At 50.2% G+C, this 15,312-nt stretch overlaps 1 protein-coding gene across 1 annotated transcript; it reads right to left on the reverse strand.

Annotated features, from left to right (window-relative positions):
- Positions 1–5,836: 5,836 nt before the first annotated feature.
- On the reverse strand, positions 5,837–15,098 carry SLC66A1 (solute carrier family 66 member 1). Its single transcript, XM_031962739.1, has 7 exons — positions 14,905–15,098; positions 12,256–12,381; positions 11,618–11,708; positions 10,991–11,133; positions 10,408–10,500; positions 9,763–9,948; positions 5,837–8,802 (listed from the first exon to the last, which is right to left on the reverse strand). The coding sequence occupies exons 1-7, from the start codon at positions 14,968–14,970 to the stop codon at positions 8,722–8,724; spliced, it is 786 nt and encodes a 261-aa protein (XP_031818599.1). The 5' UTR covers positions 14,971–15,098; the 3' UTR covers positions 5,837–8,721.
- Between the last annotated feature and the right edge of the window lie 214 nt (positions 15,099–15,312).

The following is a 15,312-nucleotide window of genomic DNA, read 5'->3' on the forward strand; positions in this document are numbered from 1 at the left end:
ACAGTATTTCATTGTGTTCATATATCATAATTTTTAGCCTTTTCAAGGGTACTCCCTTCATTTTTATGTTTTCTGGTTTCTTTGGGTGGGTAGGGAGATAAACTATAAACTAATCAATAAATCAACAAGCATTTATTAAACACCAGCTATGTACCAAGCACAGTACCAAGCCATGAGATGAAAACTATAACAAACTCCTATTTTCTAGGAAAATTGCAATGCATGTTTTAGTATATATGGGAATCTTTCCTCTGGCTTTGACCTTATATTAGGACTTCTGGGTCAAAGGTTTTTGAGCCTAGTTCTCATGGGATAATTCTCCCAGTGATTTCGTTGCTGACTGGTTGGCCGTGAGAAAGACCCTGCTCCCGAGGGCTCTGAAAGCAGTTAAGCTGCAAGTCTGGGAAAAGGGCTCATCTAAACCCCCCCCCCATCCTCCCTCCCTGCCTCCCTCCTGGTGCTTCCCTAACCTGCCCCATTGAAAACTGGGGCATCTGTGGCTGGTTAGCGCATTGGGCTGAATGTTTACCCAAAGGCCTCGAGGGTCTTGCCATTTCAGCTCAGATGAAAGACAAGGTCAGGGAAAGGAAGAGGCGGGAGGGATGACTAGAATTCCCTTGCCTGGATGTTGGGAGCCCTCCGGCCAGAAGGGAAGGGGCCATTGTCTTAGCTGGAACTTCAGAAAGTCCAGGTTCACATAAATAACTGGACAGAACATTGGGCTGATGAACGGCTCAGAGACTGTTCCTGATGGTGGGATGGGGAAGAAGGGCCAGCCCAAGGCTCCCGTCCAGTTCCAACCTCCAGGGCCAATAGGGAAGAGAACAGGGGGCCCAGAATCGCTTCAAGGGCATCTGGTCCAACCAAGTCATGGCTAAGAGAGCTGGGAAGGGAAGACATGAAGAGAAACAGATGGTCCTGGCTTGGTGATCAGAGGGCCTGGACTGGGGTCTTGACCGTTGCCACTTGGATTACATTGCGCAAGTTTTCTTATCTGAAAATGATGAAAGAGGACCATTCCCTTCAAATTCCAAGATTCTGTGGCCTTGTGGCTTATCCTGATGCTTCCAGTGGGAGAAAATCCCAGAGAGGGGAGATTAGCCCACCTCAGAACTACAGAGGGTGTGGTCAAAAGAGCAGTGAGGGCTAAAGACCCAGATTCAAATTTACTCACAAGGAAACTTGGGTTTTTTAACTTCTTGAGTCAAAATGTTGAAGAGATGGAGTTCGATGAGGGTGGTTTAAAATCTAGATTAGAGACTGTGCCGTACCAAGATTATATAAAGGACTTGGAGGGAGGGTTTAGTATATAGAAGATCGTGCAAAAATATTTGTAGCAGCCCTTTTTGTGATGGTAAGAAACTGGAGACTGAGTGGATACCCATTAGCTAAGAAATGGCTGAATAAATTATGGTACATGAATGTTGTGGAATATTATTGTTCTGTAAGAAATGACCAGCAGGAAGAATACAGAGAGGCCTGGAGAGACTTACAGGAACTGATGCTGAGTGAAGTGAGAAGGACCAGGAGATCATTGTACACAGCAACAGCAAGACTATACAATAATCAATTCTGATGGAGGTGGCTCTTCTCAGCAATACAATGATCCAATTACTTACCATGTAGGGGACGGGATAAGGGGAAAGGAGGGGAAAAAATTAGAACACAAAATTTTGTAAGGGTGAATGTTGAAATTTATCCATATATATTTTGAAAATAAAAAGCTTTTTAATAAAAAAAAAAAAATACGATCCAAGACAATTCCAATACACTTGGGATTGTTGTTGTTTGTCAAAGAGAACCATTGGGATGGAAAATGGCATCCATATCCAGAGAGAGAAGCATGGAGACAAAGTGGATCAAAGCATAGTATTTTCACCTTTTGTTTGTTTTTCTTTCTTGTGCTTTTTTCCCTTTTGGTCTGATTTTTCCCACACATGATAAATATGGAAATGTTTAAAATGATTGTATATGTGGGAAAAAAAACAATAAAAACAAAAACATCCTAGACTATCAAAAGATCAGATGTGAGTTCCAGCTTAGTCATATAACTCTGGACTTCAGTTTGCCCCACTGAAAAATGAGGATGATAAAGCTTGTCCTTCTTGGGTTAAAAAAAATTACAAAAAGGCAGCATGGGAGAGAAAGTAGACATGTTCTGCTTGGCCCCCAAGGACAGAACTAGCAGGGGTGGGTGGAAGATGGAAGGTTTTTATTGGTTTTTTCCCACATATACAATCATTTTAAACATTTCCATATCTGTCCATTTCATCACCAAACGCAAGGACAATTTCCTAATGCTCAGTGGATGGGATTCTGTGGTTCTCTAATAATAATTTCTTGTAGCTCCCCTCCTGGTTATTTCCCTTTGTCTCATTTTTTAGTGTGTCTCTTGTCTTATAAAGGGATCCTAGAAAAAGCAGTCCGTACAGGGAGACGAAAAACTTGGGAAAGAGGGGAGTGGAGTGTGGAGCAGTCAATCTATATGCAATTATTTGGTGCCGACTGGTGCCAGCTGGGCATCTGGGTGGTGGAATAAGTGCTTATCGTGGAGGTGGGAAGATCCAAATTCAGATCCAGGCTCAGACCCTTATTAGCTGCATGACTGTTGGGCAAAGCCCTCTGACCCCTATTTGGAGACTGCCATGTCAGGGTGGAGGGGCTTGTGTGGCTCAGTGAGACTATGGGTTACTCTGTGTAGGGTTACCCAAGATGGACTGGGCAGAGTGGAGGGCTCTGAGCAAAGTAAAAGGAAAAAATGGTGACCTATTGGAGAAGGAAATGGCAAACCACTTCAATATCTCTGCCAAAAAATAGGAAAAATAGTCCGTGGGGTCTCATCAAGTAGAGGAATAATAACAAAGAGCCAGGCACTGTAGTACACATTTAACAGGGACTATTTAGATAGTGCCTTAAGGTTTGCAAAGGTTTTTACCTTGGAGCTCAAGGTGAGAAGGGACCTCCTTTGTTTGACAGGTGGGGAAACTGAGGCCCAGAAAAGAGACCACAGGACTTAGTGCTGGATAGACTCTTGGGTTCAACCCCCTGATTTTACAGATTAGGAAATTGAGTCCTAGAGAGGGGAAGTGATTGGCCAGAGGTCACTCGCGTTGTGGGTCGGTCGGTGGCCGGAGGGCTTCGGGCAGCCGGACTACACTTTGTGGAGGTTGTTGAAGAATTAGAGAATCTGTGATTGAGGGGGTGGTCAGCGCTGGGTCAGGGGCCACGGGGCTCTCTTTCTGCAGGAAACTTTAGACCTCTCCAGCCAATTCCACTTCCCACCCGTACCACAAAGCCTTCGTCCAGCAGGTCTCCTGGGGGGAAGAAGGCAGGGGGAGGGGCAAGGTGGACAGCCCTGGAGTCAGGAGGGCCCCGGACACTCACTAGCTGTGGGACCCTGGGCAGGCCACTTAGCCCTGATTGCTTCCCCACCCCCATACACATGCAGAAAGGAAGCTCCATTTCTCCCCAGAGCCTGGGTGAGGGAGGATGACCAAGGCTGGAGAAATGAACAAGACCTAGAAGTGGGTAAACAGGTAGGTGGCCTAGTGGCTGGAGCCCTGGGGCCTGATTCAAATCCTGCCTCGAAGTTTCCTAGTTGGGTAACTCGCCAACCTCCCCCCCTCCGTTCCCTCCACTGTAAATTGGGAATAATAATGAATCGTTTATTCCCATTTACAGCCAGAAGGGACCTTGGCATCTGACCTCTTCATGTCACAGATGAGGTAAGTGAGGGAGGCCTTAAGAGAGGAAGAACTTGCCGAGGTCACCCTGGTTGGGTCACAGTCAGCGCCTTCCCTGGCCCGGGACTGTCCCTCGAGCCCTTTTCTCGGGACCTGATCCAGATCTAAGGGAAGAAGGAACGGGACCGGGCGGCAGAAGCTCTGGATCTGGAATCAAGGGAAAACTCTGGGAAAATAAATGACTTTCCTTTTTTTTTGACAAATCAATGACTTCTACTTTTGCTCCTAGATCTAGAGCTGAGAGTTCTTAGAGATCATTTAATCCAACGAGGCCGGCAGAAGACACAGTAGAGGGAACGCCAGCTTGGAAATCTGCGGCCCGGGGTTCAGTCTCCCACTGGGTGAGCCCAGGCAGATTGCTTAACTTCTCAGAAACTCAGTTTCCCCCTCTGTGAGAAGGAACGAGAAGGCCCTGAGGTCCCTTCCAGCTCCAGTATCCCAAGTCAGTTCCCGCCTCTGAGACTCAGTTTACCCAATTATAAATGAGCAGGCTTGGACCAGGTGACGGCTGAGCTGCTCTCAAAGGCTGGGGAGGAAGAGGGGTAACTCGTCGGTCCCTGAGCCAGGCCTCCGCCCTTGGCAAATTGTCGCCTTTAAGGAACCCTGAGGTGCCCCCTCTCCCTCCCCCAGTTCTCAGTTCTGTCAAGAGCCTTTGCCCAAGCCTGCAGCGGGAGGGCCCGGCCCTGGTGTCCAAGCTCTGGCTTTCCCAGGCCTGGGGTGCCCTCTAGTGGTCTGGGCCGCAGACCCAACGAATGATCACTAGGTGGGCTCTGTCCCCAGAGGGAACAAAAGGTCACAGCATCTCAGGGTTTGGAGGTCACCTTCCCAGGCAGGTGGGAGGGATCTCAGGGTCCTGAAGGAAGAGCCATTCCACTAACGGTAACTAGCACAGAAATAGGAGGTGTAGCAGGCTAGCATTCACATCGTCGCACTTTAGTTGGGCAAGACTAAAAAACATTATCCCGTTTTGCCCTCCCAAAGACCGTGGGAGACGGGCGCTGTCGTTATTCCCATTTTACAGATGAGGAAACTGAGGCAGACATCTGCTGAATCACTCGCCCAGAATCACACGGCTGATAATCCAGATTCAGCAAAGAGAAATTCACTACAACACACTTACATGCACAATGCACATGTATGTTTCCATATGTACGTGTACATACAACATGCGTGTATAGATACGCGTCTACGTGACAAATACTATCTGTATATGTGCTTTCAAGTTTGCAGTGTTCTTTCCATATCTAACATAACAGTCTTGTGAGATAAGATGCTATTATTCCCATTTGTCAGATAAGAAAACTGAGGAGGAGAGAAATTAAATGACTTGCCTGAGATCACTCAGCCAGTAATTTCCCACTGGGGTATCTGAGCCCCATCGTTCCGGCTCCTAGCCCAGCACTTCATCCCCCACAAAACAAACATCCCCCGTAAATGGCCGACTCTCTCCATCTCCCCCAACCATGTCTCTGTCTCTCTCCCTCCTTCCCTCCCTTTTCCTCCCTCTCTTCCCACCCTCCCCCATTCCCGGACCCATCATTGGAAGGGGAAGATGGGGAAGAAAGCAGATCAGCGAGACGGATGATGGCTGTTTCCCTTTTGAATGGCCACTCTTTAAGCAAGTGTCTGATGGGGAGTCGTCATGAATCCTGAGCGCGACAGGACCGCTTTGCACCTGCCTTAGAGAGGTCCTGGTGGGTCTGGATGCTCTTTGGGGATGTGCAGGGGAAGCTTCTGCTTGGAGAATTGCCTTCTCAGTGACCGCCGGACATGGCCGTCCCCAGGGAGACTGCCCTTCCTCTTCCAGGACCTCACCAGCCATGTATTCTTCGCAATATTCTAACACATCTGAAATCTGAAATCTAACAAATCTGAAATTATTTTCAGATTTGTTTATCATGTTGCTTGGTTTTATTTGCTATTTGTGATGGTCTTTTGTGTAACTGCTGCTTTCAGGAAGGCTGAGTGGGAGTTAGGGCTGCTCGCCCCTTAAAAACCAGTTGGGATGGGGCAGCTAGGTGGTGCAGTGGTTAGAGCACCAGCCCTGTAAGTCAGGAGGACCTGAGTTCAAATCTGGCCTCAGACACTTATGACCCTGGGCAAGTCACTGAACCCAATTGCCTCAGCAAAAATCCAAGAAAATTGTCTGGAATACTAAGTGTTCAAGTCACTTACCTAGGGCCACACAACCAGGATATGCTGGAGGTGAGATTTGGACCCCAGCTGCCTTGGCTCACATGCCATCTCTCCATCCAGGATGCCGCCCCGCCTTTTTGGGGATCTATGTCCTGTATCTGTACACGGCTTTTCTCTCTCAATAGAATATAAGCTCCTTGGAGGCAGGACTTCTCATTTCTGGACTTTTCTATCTAAGCCTGGTGATTATACTTAGTAAATACTTTTATTGATACTTTCCATGCTCCAAGGAGCTCAAAACTCCAGCATTTGGGGCAAATGGTGCCCCATCCCACAGAGATAATCCTAAGCTTTGCTACTATGGTCATAAGAACCCCACAATCCTGGAACTGAGGGGGACCCCAGAGGTGATGAGTCCAACCTGTCCCCAAACAGGAATCCTCTCTAAGAGACCCCTGGAGAGCGGCCATCCATCTGGCCTTTGTTTGGAGCAGCCCCTCCAATCCCTTTCCATCCGGCCCTTCAGATGCCTGGCGGTCAGAGCATTCGGGGACAGCCACAGGGGAACTTTCGATGGAGCGCTGAGCTTGCAGCCGGAAAAACCTGTGTTCTCACATTGCCTTGGTTGCTTATTAAAGCTCATACACCAGCATGTCCAGGATACTTTTATCTGAACGAGATCCAACATCCTGATCCCAACATTGGGCAACAATCCCAGGTGTCCCAGGTGATACTCCCAGGGTAAGAGGCCACAAAGAGGGAATTTTCTTCCAAGCCCGCCTCACTTTGCTCTTCTGCAACTTCATCTGGAGATGGATCTGATGGCCCCTGAAGTTTTTTTTACCTCTGCGTGCAAGACGCTTCGTGGCTCTTCCAGGACCTAGCTCTGTGACCTCCGGCCGCCCAGCTGAGTCGGGGACAATCCGGTCTGATGTCCGGACGCAGGAGGCTGATGGAGCCCAGGGTCGCTTCTCCCTCTGAAACCCCCCGGGGGCCTCCAGGAGGATGCTGATCCCAAGTCAGAAGGGATTGCCTCAAGGTCACCCTGCACAGCCCAGCTAGAGTGGGAGCACCTGCTGCCTTCAGGGGAGTAAGGGCATCCAGTCTCCCGGGCTCTCTGGGGAGCCCTGGCCCTTGGAGGCAGCACATGCCAGTCGGAGGCAATTTTCCCCTGGCCCTCTTCCTTTTTAGGCTCTGGAGTGAATCACTCTAAGCCATCTTCTGCAGGACAGACCCCAGATACCTGCCTCCGGGGACGCAGTTACTGCAAAGCACATAGCCGAGGGCCTAGCATGGAGCAAGTGCCATAGAAATTCCCTGTCCTCTTTTCATGTAGCAAAGAACTGGAAATCGAGGAAATCCCCATCAGTCGGGGAATGACCGGACAAGTTCTGGTAAATGACTTTGTTCTATAGGAAACGGCCAGCAGGCTGATTTCAGAAAAGCCTGGAGAGACTTACATGAACCGATGCTGAGCGAAGCGAGCAGAACCAGGAGAACGTTGATCACAGTAACCGCGACACTGCGATGATTAACTGTGATAGATTTAGTTCTTCTCAGAAATACAACAACCCAGGGCCATCCCAATAGGCTTGAAATGCCATCCGCATCCAGGGAAAGAACTCCAGAGTCTGAGTGCCCCACAAAGCATAGTCCTTTTCCATTTTCTTTTTCTTTCTCGTGGTTTTTCCCCTTTGTTCTGATTTTTTTTTTCACAACATGACTAACATGGGAATATTTTTTAAATAATTGTATGTTTGGAACATAACAGATTGCTTGCCATTGGGATGAGAGAAGGGAGAGAGAAAAAAATTGGAAATCAAAAAATCTCATAAAACTAAATGTTGAAATCTTTACATGCAATTGAAAAAAAGCTACTAAGTGGGGAAAATAAATAAAAACAACAATAAAAAAGGTGAGATGTTAGCTATTGCTATTATTATTAGCTGTTTCTTCTTCTGAGCACCAAGCTTAAACATCTCTAATGGCCTCAGGGGCTGTATGCCTTTTAGTAATTTCTCCCTTGGCCTTTATTCCAGGGCCAAACGAAAAGAATCTGATCCCTTTTCCACAGTACGGTCTTCCAAGTAGGAAAATAGAAAGAGCCCTCTCCTCTTCTCCGGATACGACATTCACAGACAATGCTCACGGGAGGTGGTCCCCATCCCGGCCACCTGCATGCTGGGAGCCTGCTGAGCTCCTGCCATGGGCTCTGGCGCTTCAATCCCAGAATCTGCCCAGGGAACTTTGCTTTTTCTCTTCCCAAGTGCAGCAGAGGATATCCTGAGGATCGGGGCAAAGTCCCCACCCTCCCAAACTGGAATAAGAAATACAAACAGATGGCTGTCCATTTGGATGGATTTTACTAGCAAATTTGGTGGTGGGTAAAATATAGGGGAAGGAGAATGGCTAGCTGAGTTATAGGGACCAGAGGCCAGCCCCTGGGGAGGTTGGAGGTGGGGAGGGGGACTGCGACCCAGCCGAGGGAAGGCTGGAGGGGACATATCCCGGTGATCTGGCCACGGCCCATCCTGCTCTGCCCTGGAGCCCGAGATCTAAACTGGGAGGCCAGCGGTCTGGTCCTTGGCTCTGGTCCTGGCTCACGGAAGGAGGGGAAAGGCTCAGGGAGGCTTTCAGAGATCCGAGGCCAGATGATTTAGGCAGGAGGGCAGCAAAAGGCAGGAGGCCTTCAGGTCTCCCCGTGGACTCCGGCTCCTTCCTTTGCACCTGACCTCATTCCGGCCCGGGGTGGGCAGCTCTGCCATCTCCCTTCCACGCTCCTTTCCTTGCCCTGGCGTCTGTCTGGTCCTTTGGCCGTCCTGAGTGTGGCCCTGGCCCGGGGTCAGCTGGGATTCTGGCCCAGCAGGGGCTCTATCTCAAAGGAGGAGGGCTGCTCTCTATAGATGAGGAACTGAATGGAGATCTGGAGGGGGGAGTCAAGGACAGCCACAGACCACGGCTCCCCGCTGTGCTCCCTGCCCCACTCCCAGCTGGAAGGCCACTGAGCCCTGCCTCAGACTCCCAGCCTCTCTGATCCTCATGTCCCCTGTTCCTCCTCCCCTCTCCTCTCCCTAATAGGCCACGTCTTCCAGGAAGGCCTTCCAGATTCCCCTTCACTGACCCTCTCTCCAATATACTCAGCATGAAATAATGAGCATTATATATGTGTGTGTGTGTGTGTATAAATGTCTTAGTTCCTTATTTGACTGTAAACTCTATGAGGGAGAGACTATTTCTTAACTTCTCCTTCTTCTCCCCAAAATGACTCTATTTACTTCACATATTTATAACTTCCCTCCACAAGAGAAGGCAAATTCCTCGAGGGCGGGGCTCATGTGAAGCCTGAAGGGCTGGGACATCCCTGGTCACCTTTACCGTCCCCTTCCCCGCCAGAACTCCAAGCAGCCCGACCGGTCTGCGGGTATGTTAAATGCTCATTACCGCTAAGTGCTGCAGGTACAGGTAAAGGCAGAAACAGTCCCTGCTCTCCAGAAGCTTCCATTCTAGGGCTAAAAGCTGGGGAAACGCCAGGGAGGCTTCACTCACTGGGCCTCGGTCCCACTGCCAGCACGTGTTGGGGGAGGGACCTGAATCGGGCCTCCCTGAGCCCTTGATCCGGCCTGAACGGATCAGGAACAATTTATTCCAATGAAACGAAAGCTCCTTCTGGGGCTGGCTCCCGCTCCCACGACACCACATGGCCTTCCAGGACCTCCCATGTCCATGTTCACAGGAGCTCCCATGTCCATGGTGCTTCATGGCTCACACCCACCCTGCTTGGGGGCTGGTTATCACCCCCTCTGATGGAAGGTGCGGCCCCCAGTCCTGTTAGCCCCCTCCCCCCCGACTCCAGGCCCCCCCCCCCCGTCTGCCTCAAGGATACGATGACGTCCAGCAGGAGCACGCCCAGGCTGCCGATGAGCCAGGGGAGGTGGTGGAGCAGGAAGCTGCTCTCGGTCTGTCCGGCCTCGGGATTCTTCAGGAGCACGCTCATCCCGTACATCATGTTACCCAAAATCACCAAGGCAAAGAGGGAATAGGAGATTCCCTGGGTGGACTTCCTCTGGAACTGGGGGAGCAGAAGGGGCTCAGCTCAGCCTGGGCCCCCCGACTAGCCTCCTGCCTTCCAAGGAAGGGCCCACCTTTGGATCCCATCTGAACCCAAGGAGCCATGGAACCAGGAGTGTGGGGCCCCAGAATCCTGGTTATTGCCCAGAACAAGCTCCCTTTTCACCTCCCCTAGAGCCCTTCTCCACAGACTGGGAAGAATCCCAAGCATCCCAGGCCCCGGAGCTGTGATTCCCTCCATTCAGTCCCCAGCCTCCATTTAGGAGACTGTGAAGATGTCCAAGCCATTGTGGGGGAGGATCCTGGAGAGTTGGACTCACTCTAGTGTGTGCAACCCCGCTCCCTCTGCCACCATCCATCCCTGGGAAGGACCCGCTCACTGGCAGGAGAGTCAGAGAACGGGCCGGAGAGGAAGGGCCTTGGGGAGGCGAGAGCCGGCGCCCCCCACAGCGGTACTTACGTTGGTGTAGATCTGGGGCAGGCGGGACAGCAGGTACAGCAAGCTGGAGATGGAGCCGATGGTGAAGCCGATGATCTCCTGCTTGGTGAAGGGCTGGGGGAGAGAAGGAGGCAGCAGCAGCTGTTAGGAGCCCTGACATCCCCAACAAGCACTGGCTCTTCACCCATCCCAGCCTTGGGGCTGAAAAGGATCCCGGGGCCACAGAGCTAGCCTGTCGTTTGGGAGACTGGGGAAGGTCCCCGCCAGTGAGGGATGGAGCCAGAATCTGCCTCCATTCTCTGAGACCTCCGCCAATTCTAAATCTCTGGTCCTACAACTTCCCCAACAAGCGAGACCCTAAGACTCGGTTTCCCCATCTGTAAAATGAGAGGTTAGATTAGAAGCTCGTTGAGATCCCACCCAGCCCCAGATGCAAAGCTTTATTCTTGGCGGACTGCAGTCACTCTGTGCTGGGGAACCCCTACCTCTTTTTAGGGAGCCCACTCATTGTGAACCACCGCCTGGGCTCAGAGAGACCTGCCTCTACCCCTTCCCCCATCAGAGGCCATCTGCCCTTAACCTCCCTCCCATCCAATAGACTCACTTTATCAGTGGGTTCGACAGTCAGGAGGGTCCTACTCCGGAAGACCTCCTGAGGGGAGGAGGGGCTGAGCTGGAGGAGGAGGGGGATGGCGGACACCGTCCCCAAGGAGACGAACAGGAAGGCTGCGTTGATAGGGGCCGATACTGGACAGAGAAAAAGAATGGGAACTTAGGGACCTGGGCCCGGTTCTGGACCCGCTGAATCTGGCTGTGGGTGGGAGCAGCTGGACTTCAAGGGGCCATAACTCTGACAGGAGATCGGGAGACTGAAAAGCTCGGCTTAGGAGGGAGATTAAACTGAGATTCTGGGACCAAACAACTCGTGGGGGAAAGTTCCATTTCATCAGGGACCGAGGGGTGATGGGCAGAGCTGGGCAGGGGAGAGGCAGTCAGAGGCAGAAGCTAGAAGATAATGAAAATCAAGAGAGGAAGGAGAAGCCCCAGGCAAGGCCCCAAGCACCAGATCTCTAGATCTCCATCAGTAGATTTCTCTGGGGCTCCCTATCTCAGGAGATAAAGACCGCCGAACCCCAGATAAGGCCCTGGGACTTTCCCCTTTGCGGCCAGTGGACGGGCCACCGGGCTCTCCCCCTCCCCGCCTCTGTCGGCTCCCTGCCCCCCCACTCACTCAAGAAGCGCTGCCGGTTTCTATACTTGTAGTAGAAGTAGAGGGACATCATGAGGAGGTCGGCCAGCACATAGTAGATGGCGGTGTAGGTCTGCAAAAAAATATTAAGATGTCACGTAAGGCTCACTCATAAGGCCCAGACAGGTTTCGGAGATTCCAGCTTCCAGCTCAGGCACGTGAGGGAGAGTGGGACCATGGGCCGAGGTGCGCCCCAGTATGGCGGCCGGGCACTAGGAGAGAGTCTGTGATGTGCCTCGGTACCCGCTTGGAGGCAGGATGGGTCAGCTCACTTCCCTCTCTGGACCTCCCTTTACTCGTCGGTAAAATGCAGATATAATATTTATGCCACCTCCTTCACAGGCTACTCGTGGGTCAAGGACTTCCTGAGCCTTAAAGTTTCATAGAAATGAGACTTGGGGAGGTAAGCGAGGTCCAAGGACGGGGACACGGCTGGTAAGTATGTGAAGAAGGGTCTCCACCGGCTTAAGTCCTGGCACTTTCCATCCCCTTTAATATTACAGATGAGGAAACTGGGACCCGCCCAGGCCACCCAGGGTCCACTCCCCCATCCCACAAGGCCGGGCGCAGCGGTGGTGACGTCCTGCCAGCCCATCTCAGGGGCAAGGACGAAGGGATACCTGCAGAGGCAGCTGATTGGCAAGGAAAGAGCCCACGAGGTTGCAGGAGTCTCCGCCCAGCCAGCCCAGCAGGAACCAAATGGATATGGCCTGGTCCATGTTGCCCGTCCTGCAGGCCTTGACATACTGGCTGTGGAAGACAGAGGAGGTCATCGCCTGTGTCCACTCAGAGTCACAGCCAGGATTGCTCCTTCCCCGTCCGGTCCTTCCGACCCCACACCTGCCTGGGTACCCCGGTCTTGGCAGAGCTGACTCTGGTGCTATCTATCCTATTCATTGTTCATAAGTTCACTGCTCTGGAGCTGGGTGGATCTCAACAAGCTTCTACTCTAACCTCTTATTTTACAGATGGGGAAACTGAGTCTTGGAGAGGGGGATGATGGAACTAGTCAGAAGAGCTCTCAGAGACTGTCTAGTTCAATCTGTTCACGACTCCTTCCTCTCCCCCCATGTTACAGATGGAGAAATTGAGACCTAGGGAAGTAAAGAGAGCAGCCTAGGGTCACACAAATGAGAACTGGGATTTGAACCCAGAGCTTCTAACATGAAATCTTGCAATCAAGTTCCACAATGATACGCCATCTTTCTGTGGAAGAAAGATTATTCTAACAAGTGCATAATTTTTGTTTTCCTTCCCAGGGTTTTTTTCTTTCTAGATCCGATTTTTCTTGTGCAGCAAGATAACTGTATAAATATGTACACCTATATTGGATTTAACATATATTTAACATATTTAACATGTGTGGGACTACCTGCCAGCTGGGGGAGGGGGTGGGGGGAAGGAGGGTAAAAGTTGGAACAGAAGGTTTTGTAAGGGTCAATGTTGAAAAAATTTCACTTGCATATGATTGTAAATAAAAAGATATAATAAAAAACAAGTGGATAAAGGACAAATTGGAGGAGAAAAGTGTTACAGGAAGACATGGGAGATGATTGGTGCACTAGCCCAGGGAGGTGGGAGTGAGGACCCAGACTTAGGCTGGCGGCCACAGGGCTGAGGAGGAAGGAGAGGATGGAGAGGGGCCACGGAGATAGATCCAAGTTTCAGTGACCGACTGGCTATAAAAAGTAATGGAGATATGAGATCGGGATGTGTAGTAATGGGCCTAAAGTCACTAAGTGATGGAAGGATCTCTAGAGCAGAGGTTTTCAAACATGGCCTCTACGCCCCAAGGCCCACAACCCCCTCAAGGACGGCCCAAGCCAGATTCAAATGTAACTGAGGAATATGAACAAGAGAAATAGAAATGTGATAAAATGTACGTATATTAATATGTGATTATGGAAGTCACCATGTGGTGTGCGCTTTAGTGGCTCCTGCTTCTCCTTGATCTAAAAGACCTGGAAGACTTGACCACCACGGGGTGAGTCGGGCTGAGTACAATGTTCTTCCTCCCCATACAAGGTAGGGCACTTTTCCTTAAAACCTATTAAAGTTGTCTTGGAGATTTCACTGGCTCAGGGAAAAAAGGTTGAAGCATAATTTCCTGATCCCCCAAATACAAAGCAGCCCAGAGCCAGCTCCTTCCTGAGGCTTCAGACCTGGACCATGAGAGGGACAGGAGCGGAGCTCGTATGAAGTAAAGCTTCCCCTTGCATGAGCATCCTTTCCCAGATCCAAATATCCTGCCCCTACCATGGCTAAGTAAACCTGCTTTTGTTTCCAACAAAGGAAGTGAGGCTAGAGATGCAGAGAAGGTCACTCAAGAAGTTTCAGTGGCTCCTTGTTTGCCTCTAGCATCAAAAACAAACTCTTCTGTTTGGAATTTAAAACCTTTCCCAACCTGGCTCCAGTCTATCTTTAAATGTCATCAGAGGACAACTAGGTGGTATAGTTGATAGAGCCCCAGTCCTAGGCTCAGGAGAAGCTGAGTTCAAACCCGGCTTCAGATGCTCCTTAGTTGTGTGACCCTAAGCAAGCCATCACTCCAAAGCCTCCCAAAATAAGCATGATGATGATATGTCACTGGAAAAAATTAAGCAGAGGACAAAGTGCCTCCTGGTATCTCTCCACTGGATCCTCACAGCTCAGTACATACTAAATGTTTTTTGATTAATTTTAACTAATTTTTTCATTCATTCATGAGGGGAACTAGTGAATGACTGAGGGCTAAGGGGAAGAGGTCACTTGTTGGTCTCACTCTGGGTTTGGCTTCAGACATGATCAGAGGCTCAGAGATTCTGAGTAACATTCAAAGAAGTACAGGCAATGCTCAAGCTGAGATCTGTGAGGATGGGGAGGGAAAATCTGGAGCAGGGAAAGGAAGGGGGTCCCGGAATCTTAGCACTAGAAGGGTTTCTCACCCCAGCCGGCCCTACCAAATGGTCATCCTGCTCACGTGCTGACAAGATGGGGAACTTCACTACCTTCCAAGGCAGCTCATTCCACTCTGGACCGAATCTACTGATAGCAGATCTAAGTCCCCCTTTCCATAATTCCACTGTGTCCCAGTTCTGTCTCTTAGATATCTTTAAAGATGACAGCCAGAGGTCCTGCTGCTTTCCCTCCCAAATCCCATGAGGCTTCTTCTGTCTAGGCTAAGACTCCCTTCCTTTCTCCAGATTGAGGGTACATGTGCTCTTAACTGAAGGGAGTATCAAAGCCGACAGTCCCTGCTGGCCACATGAGGTAACTCCAGCTGTACTTACGGGAAGGCAGCAGCAATAAAACAGAATATTGAAGACAGGCCCAAGATCACACTGGCTACGTCCCATCCATCCTGGGCACACTCATTGAACACATCCCAGATCCAAGGGGAGCCATTGGGACAGCTGGAGAAGTTCTCAGCATCGAGCACCTTAGACCCAAAGTTCTTCCAGACCATGGTGGAATGAAAATGATTCTGAAAGAATCAAAGGAGCAAAAGAAATATAAACCTTAAAGTATTATATCAAGTGATGGAAAGAACCAACCATATCCAGAGAGAGAACTATGGAGACTGAATATGGATAAAAGCATAGTATTTTCATCTTATTTTTTTTTGTTATTATTGTTGTTCATTTGTTTGTTTTTTTCTTGTGTTTTTTGATCTGATTTTTTAATGCTGCATGATGAAT

This window comes from Sarcophilus harrisii, chromosome 3, assembly GCF_902635505.1.
Source record: "Sarcophilus harrisii chromosome 3, mSarHar1.11, whole genome shotgun sequence".
Classification (NCBI taxonomy): domain Eukaryota; kingdom Metazoa; phylum Chordata; class Mammalia; order Dasyuromorphia; family Dasyuridae; genus Sarcophilus; species Sarcophilus harrisii.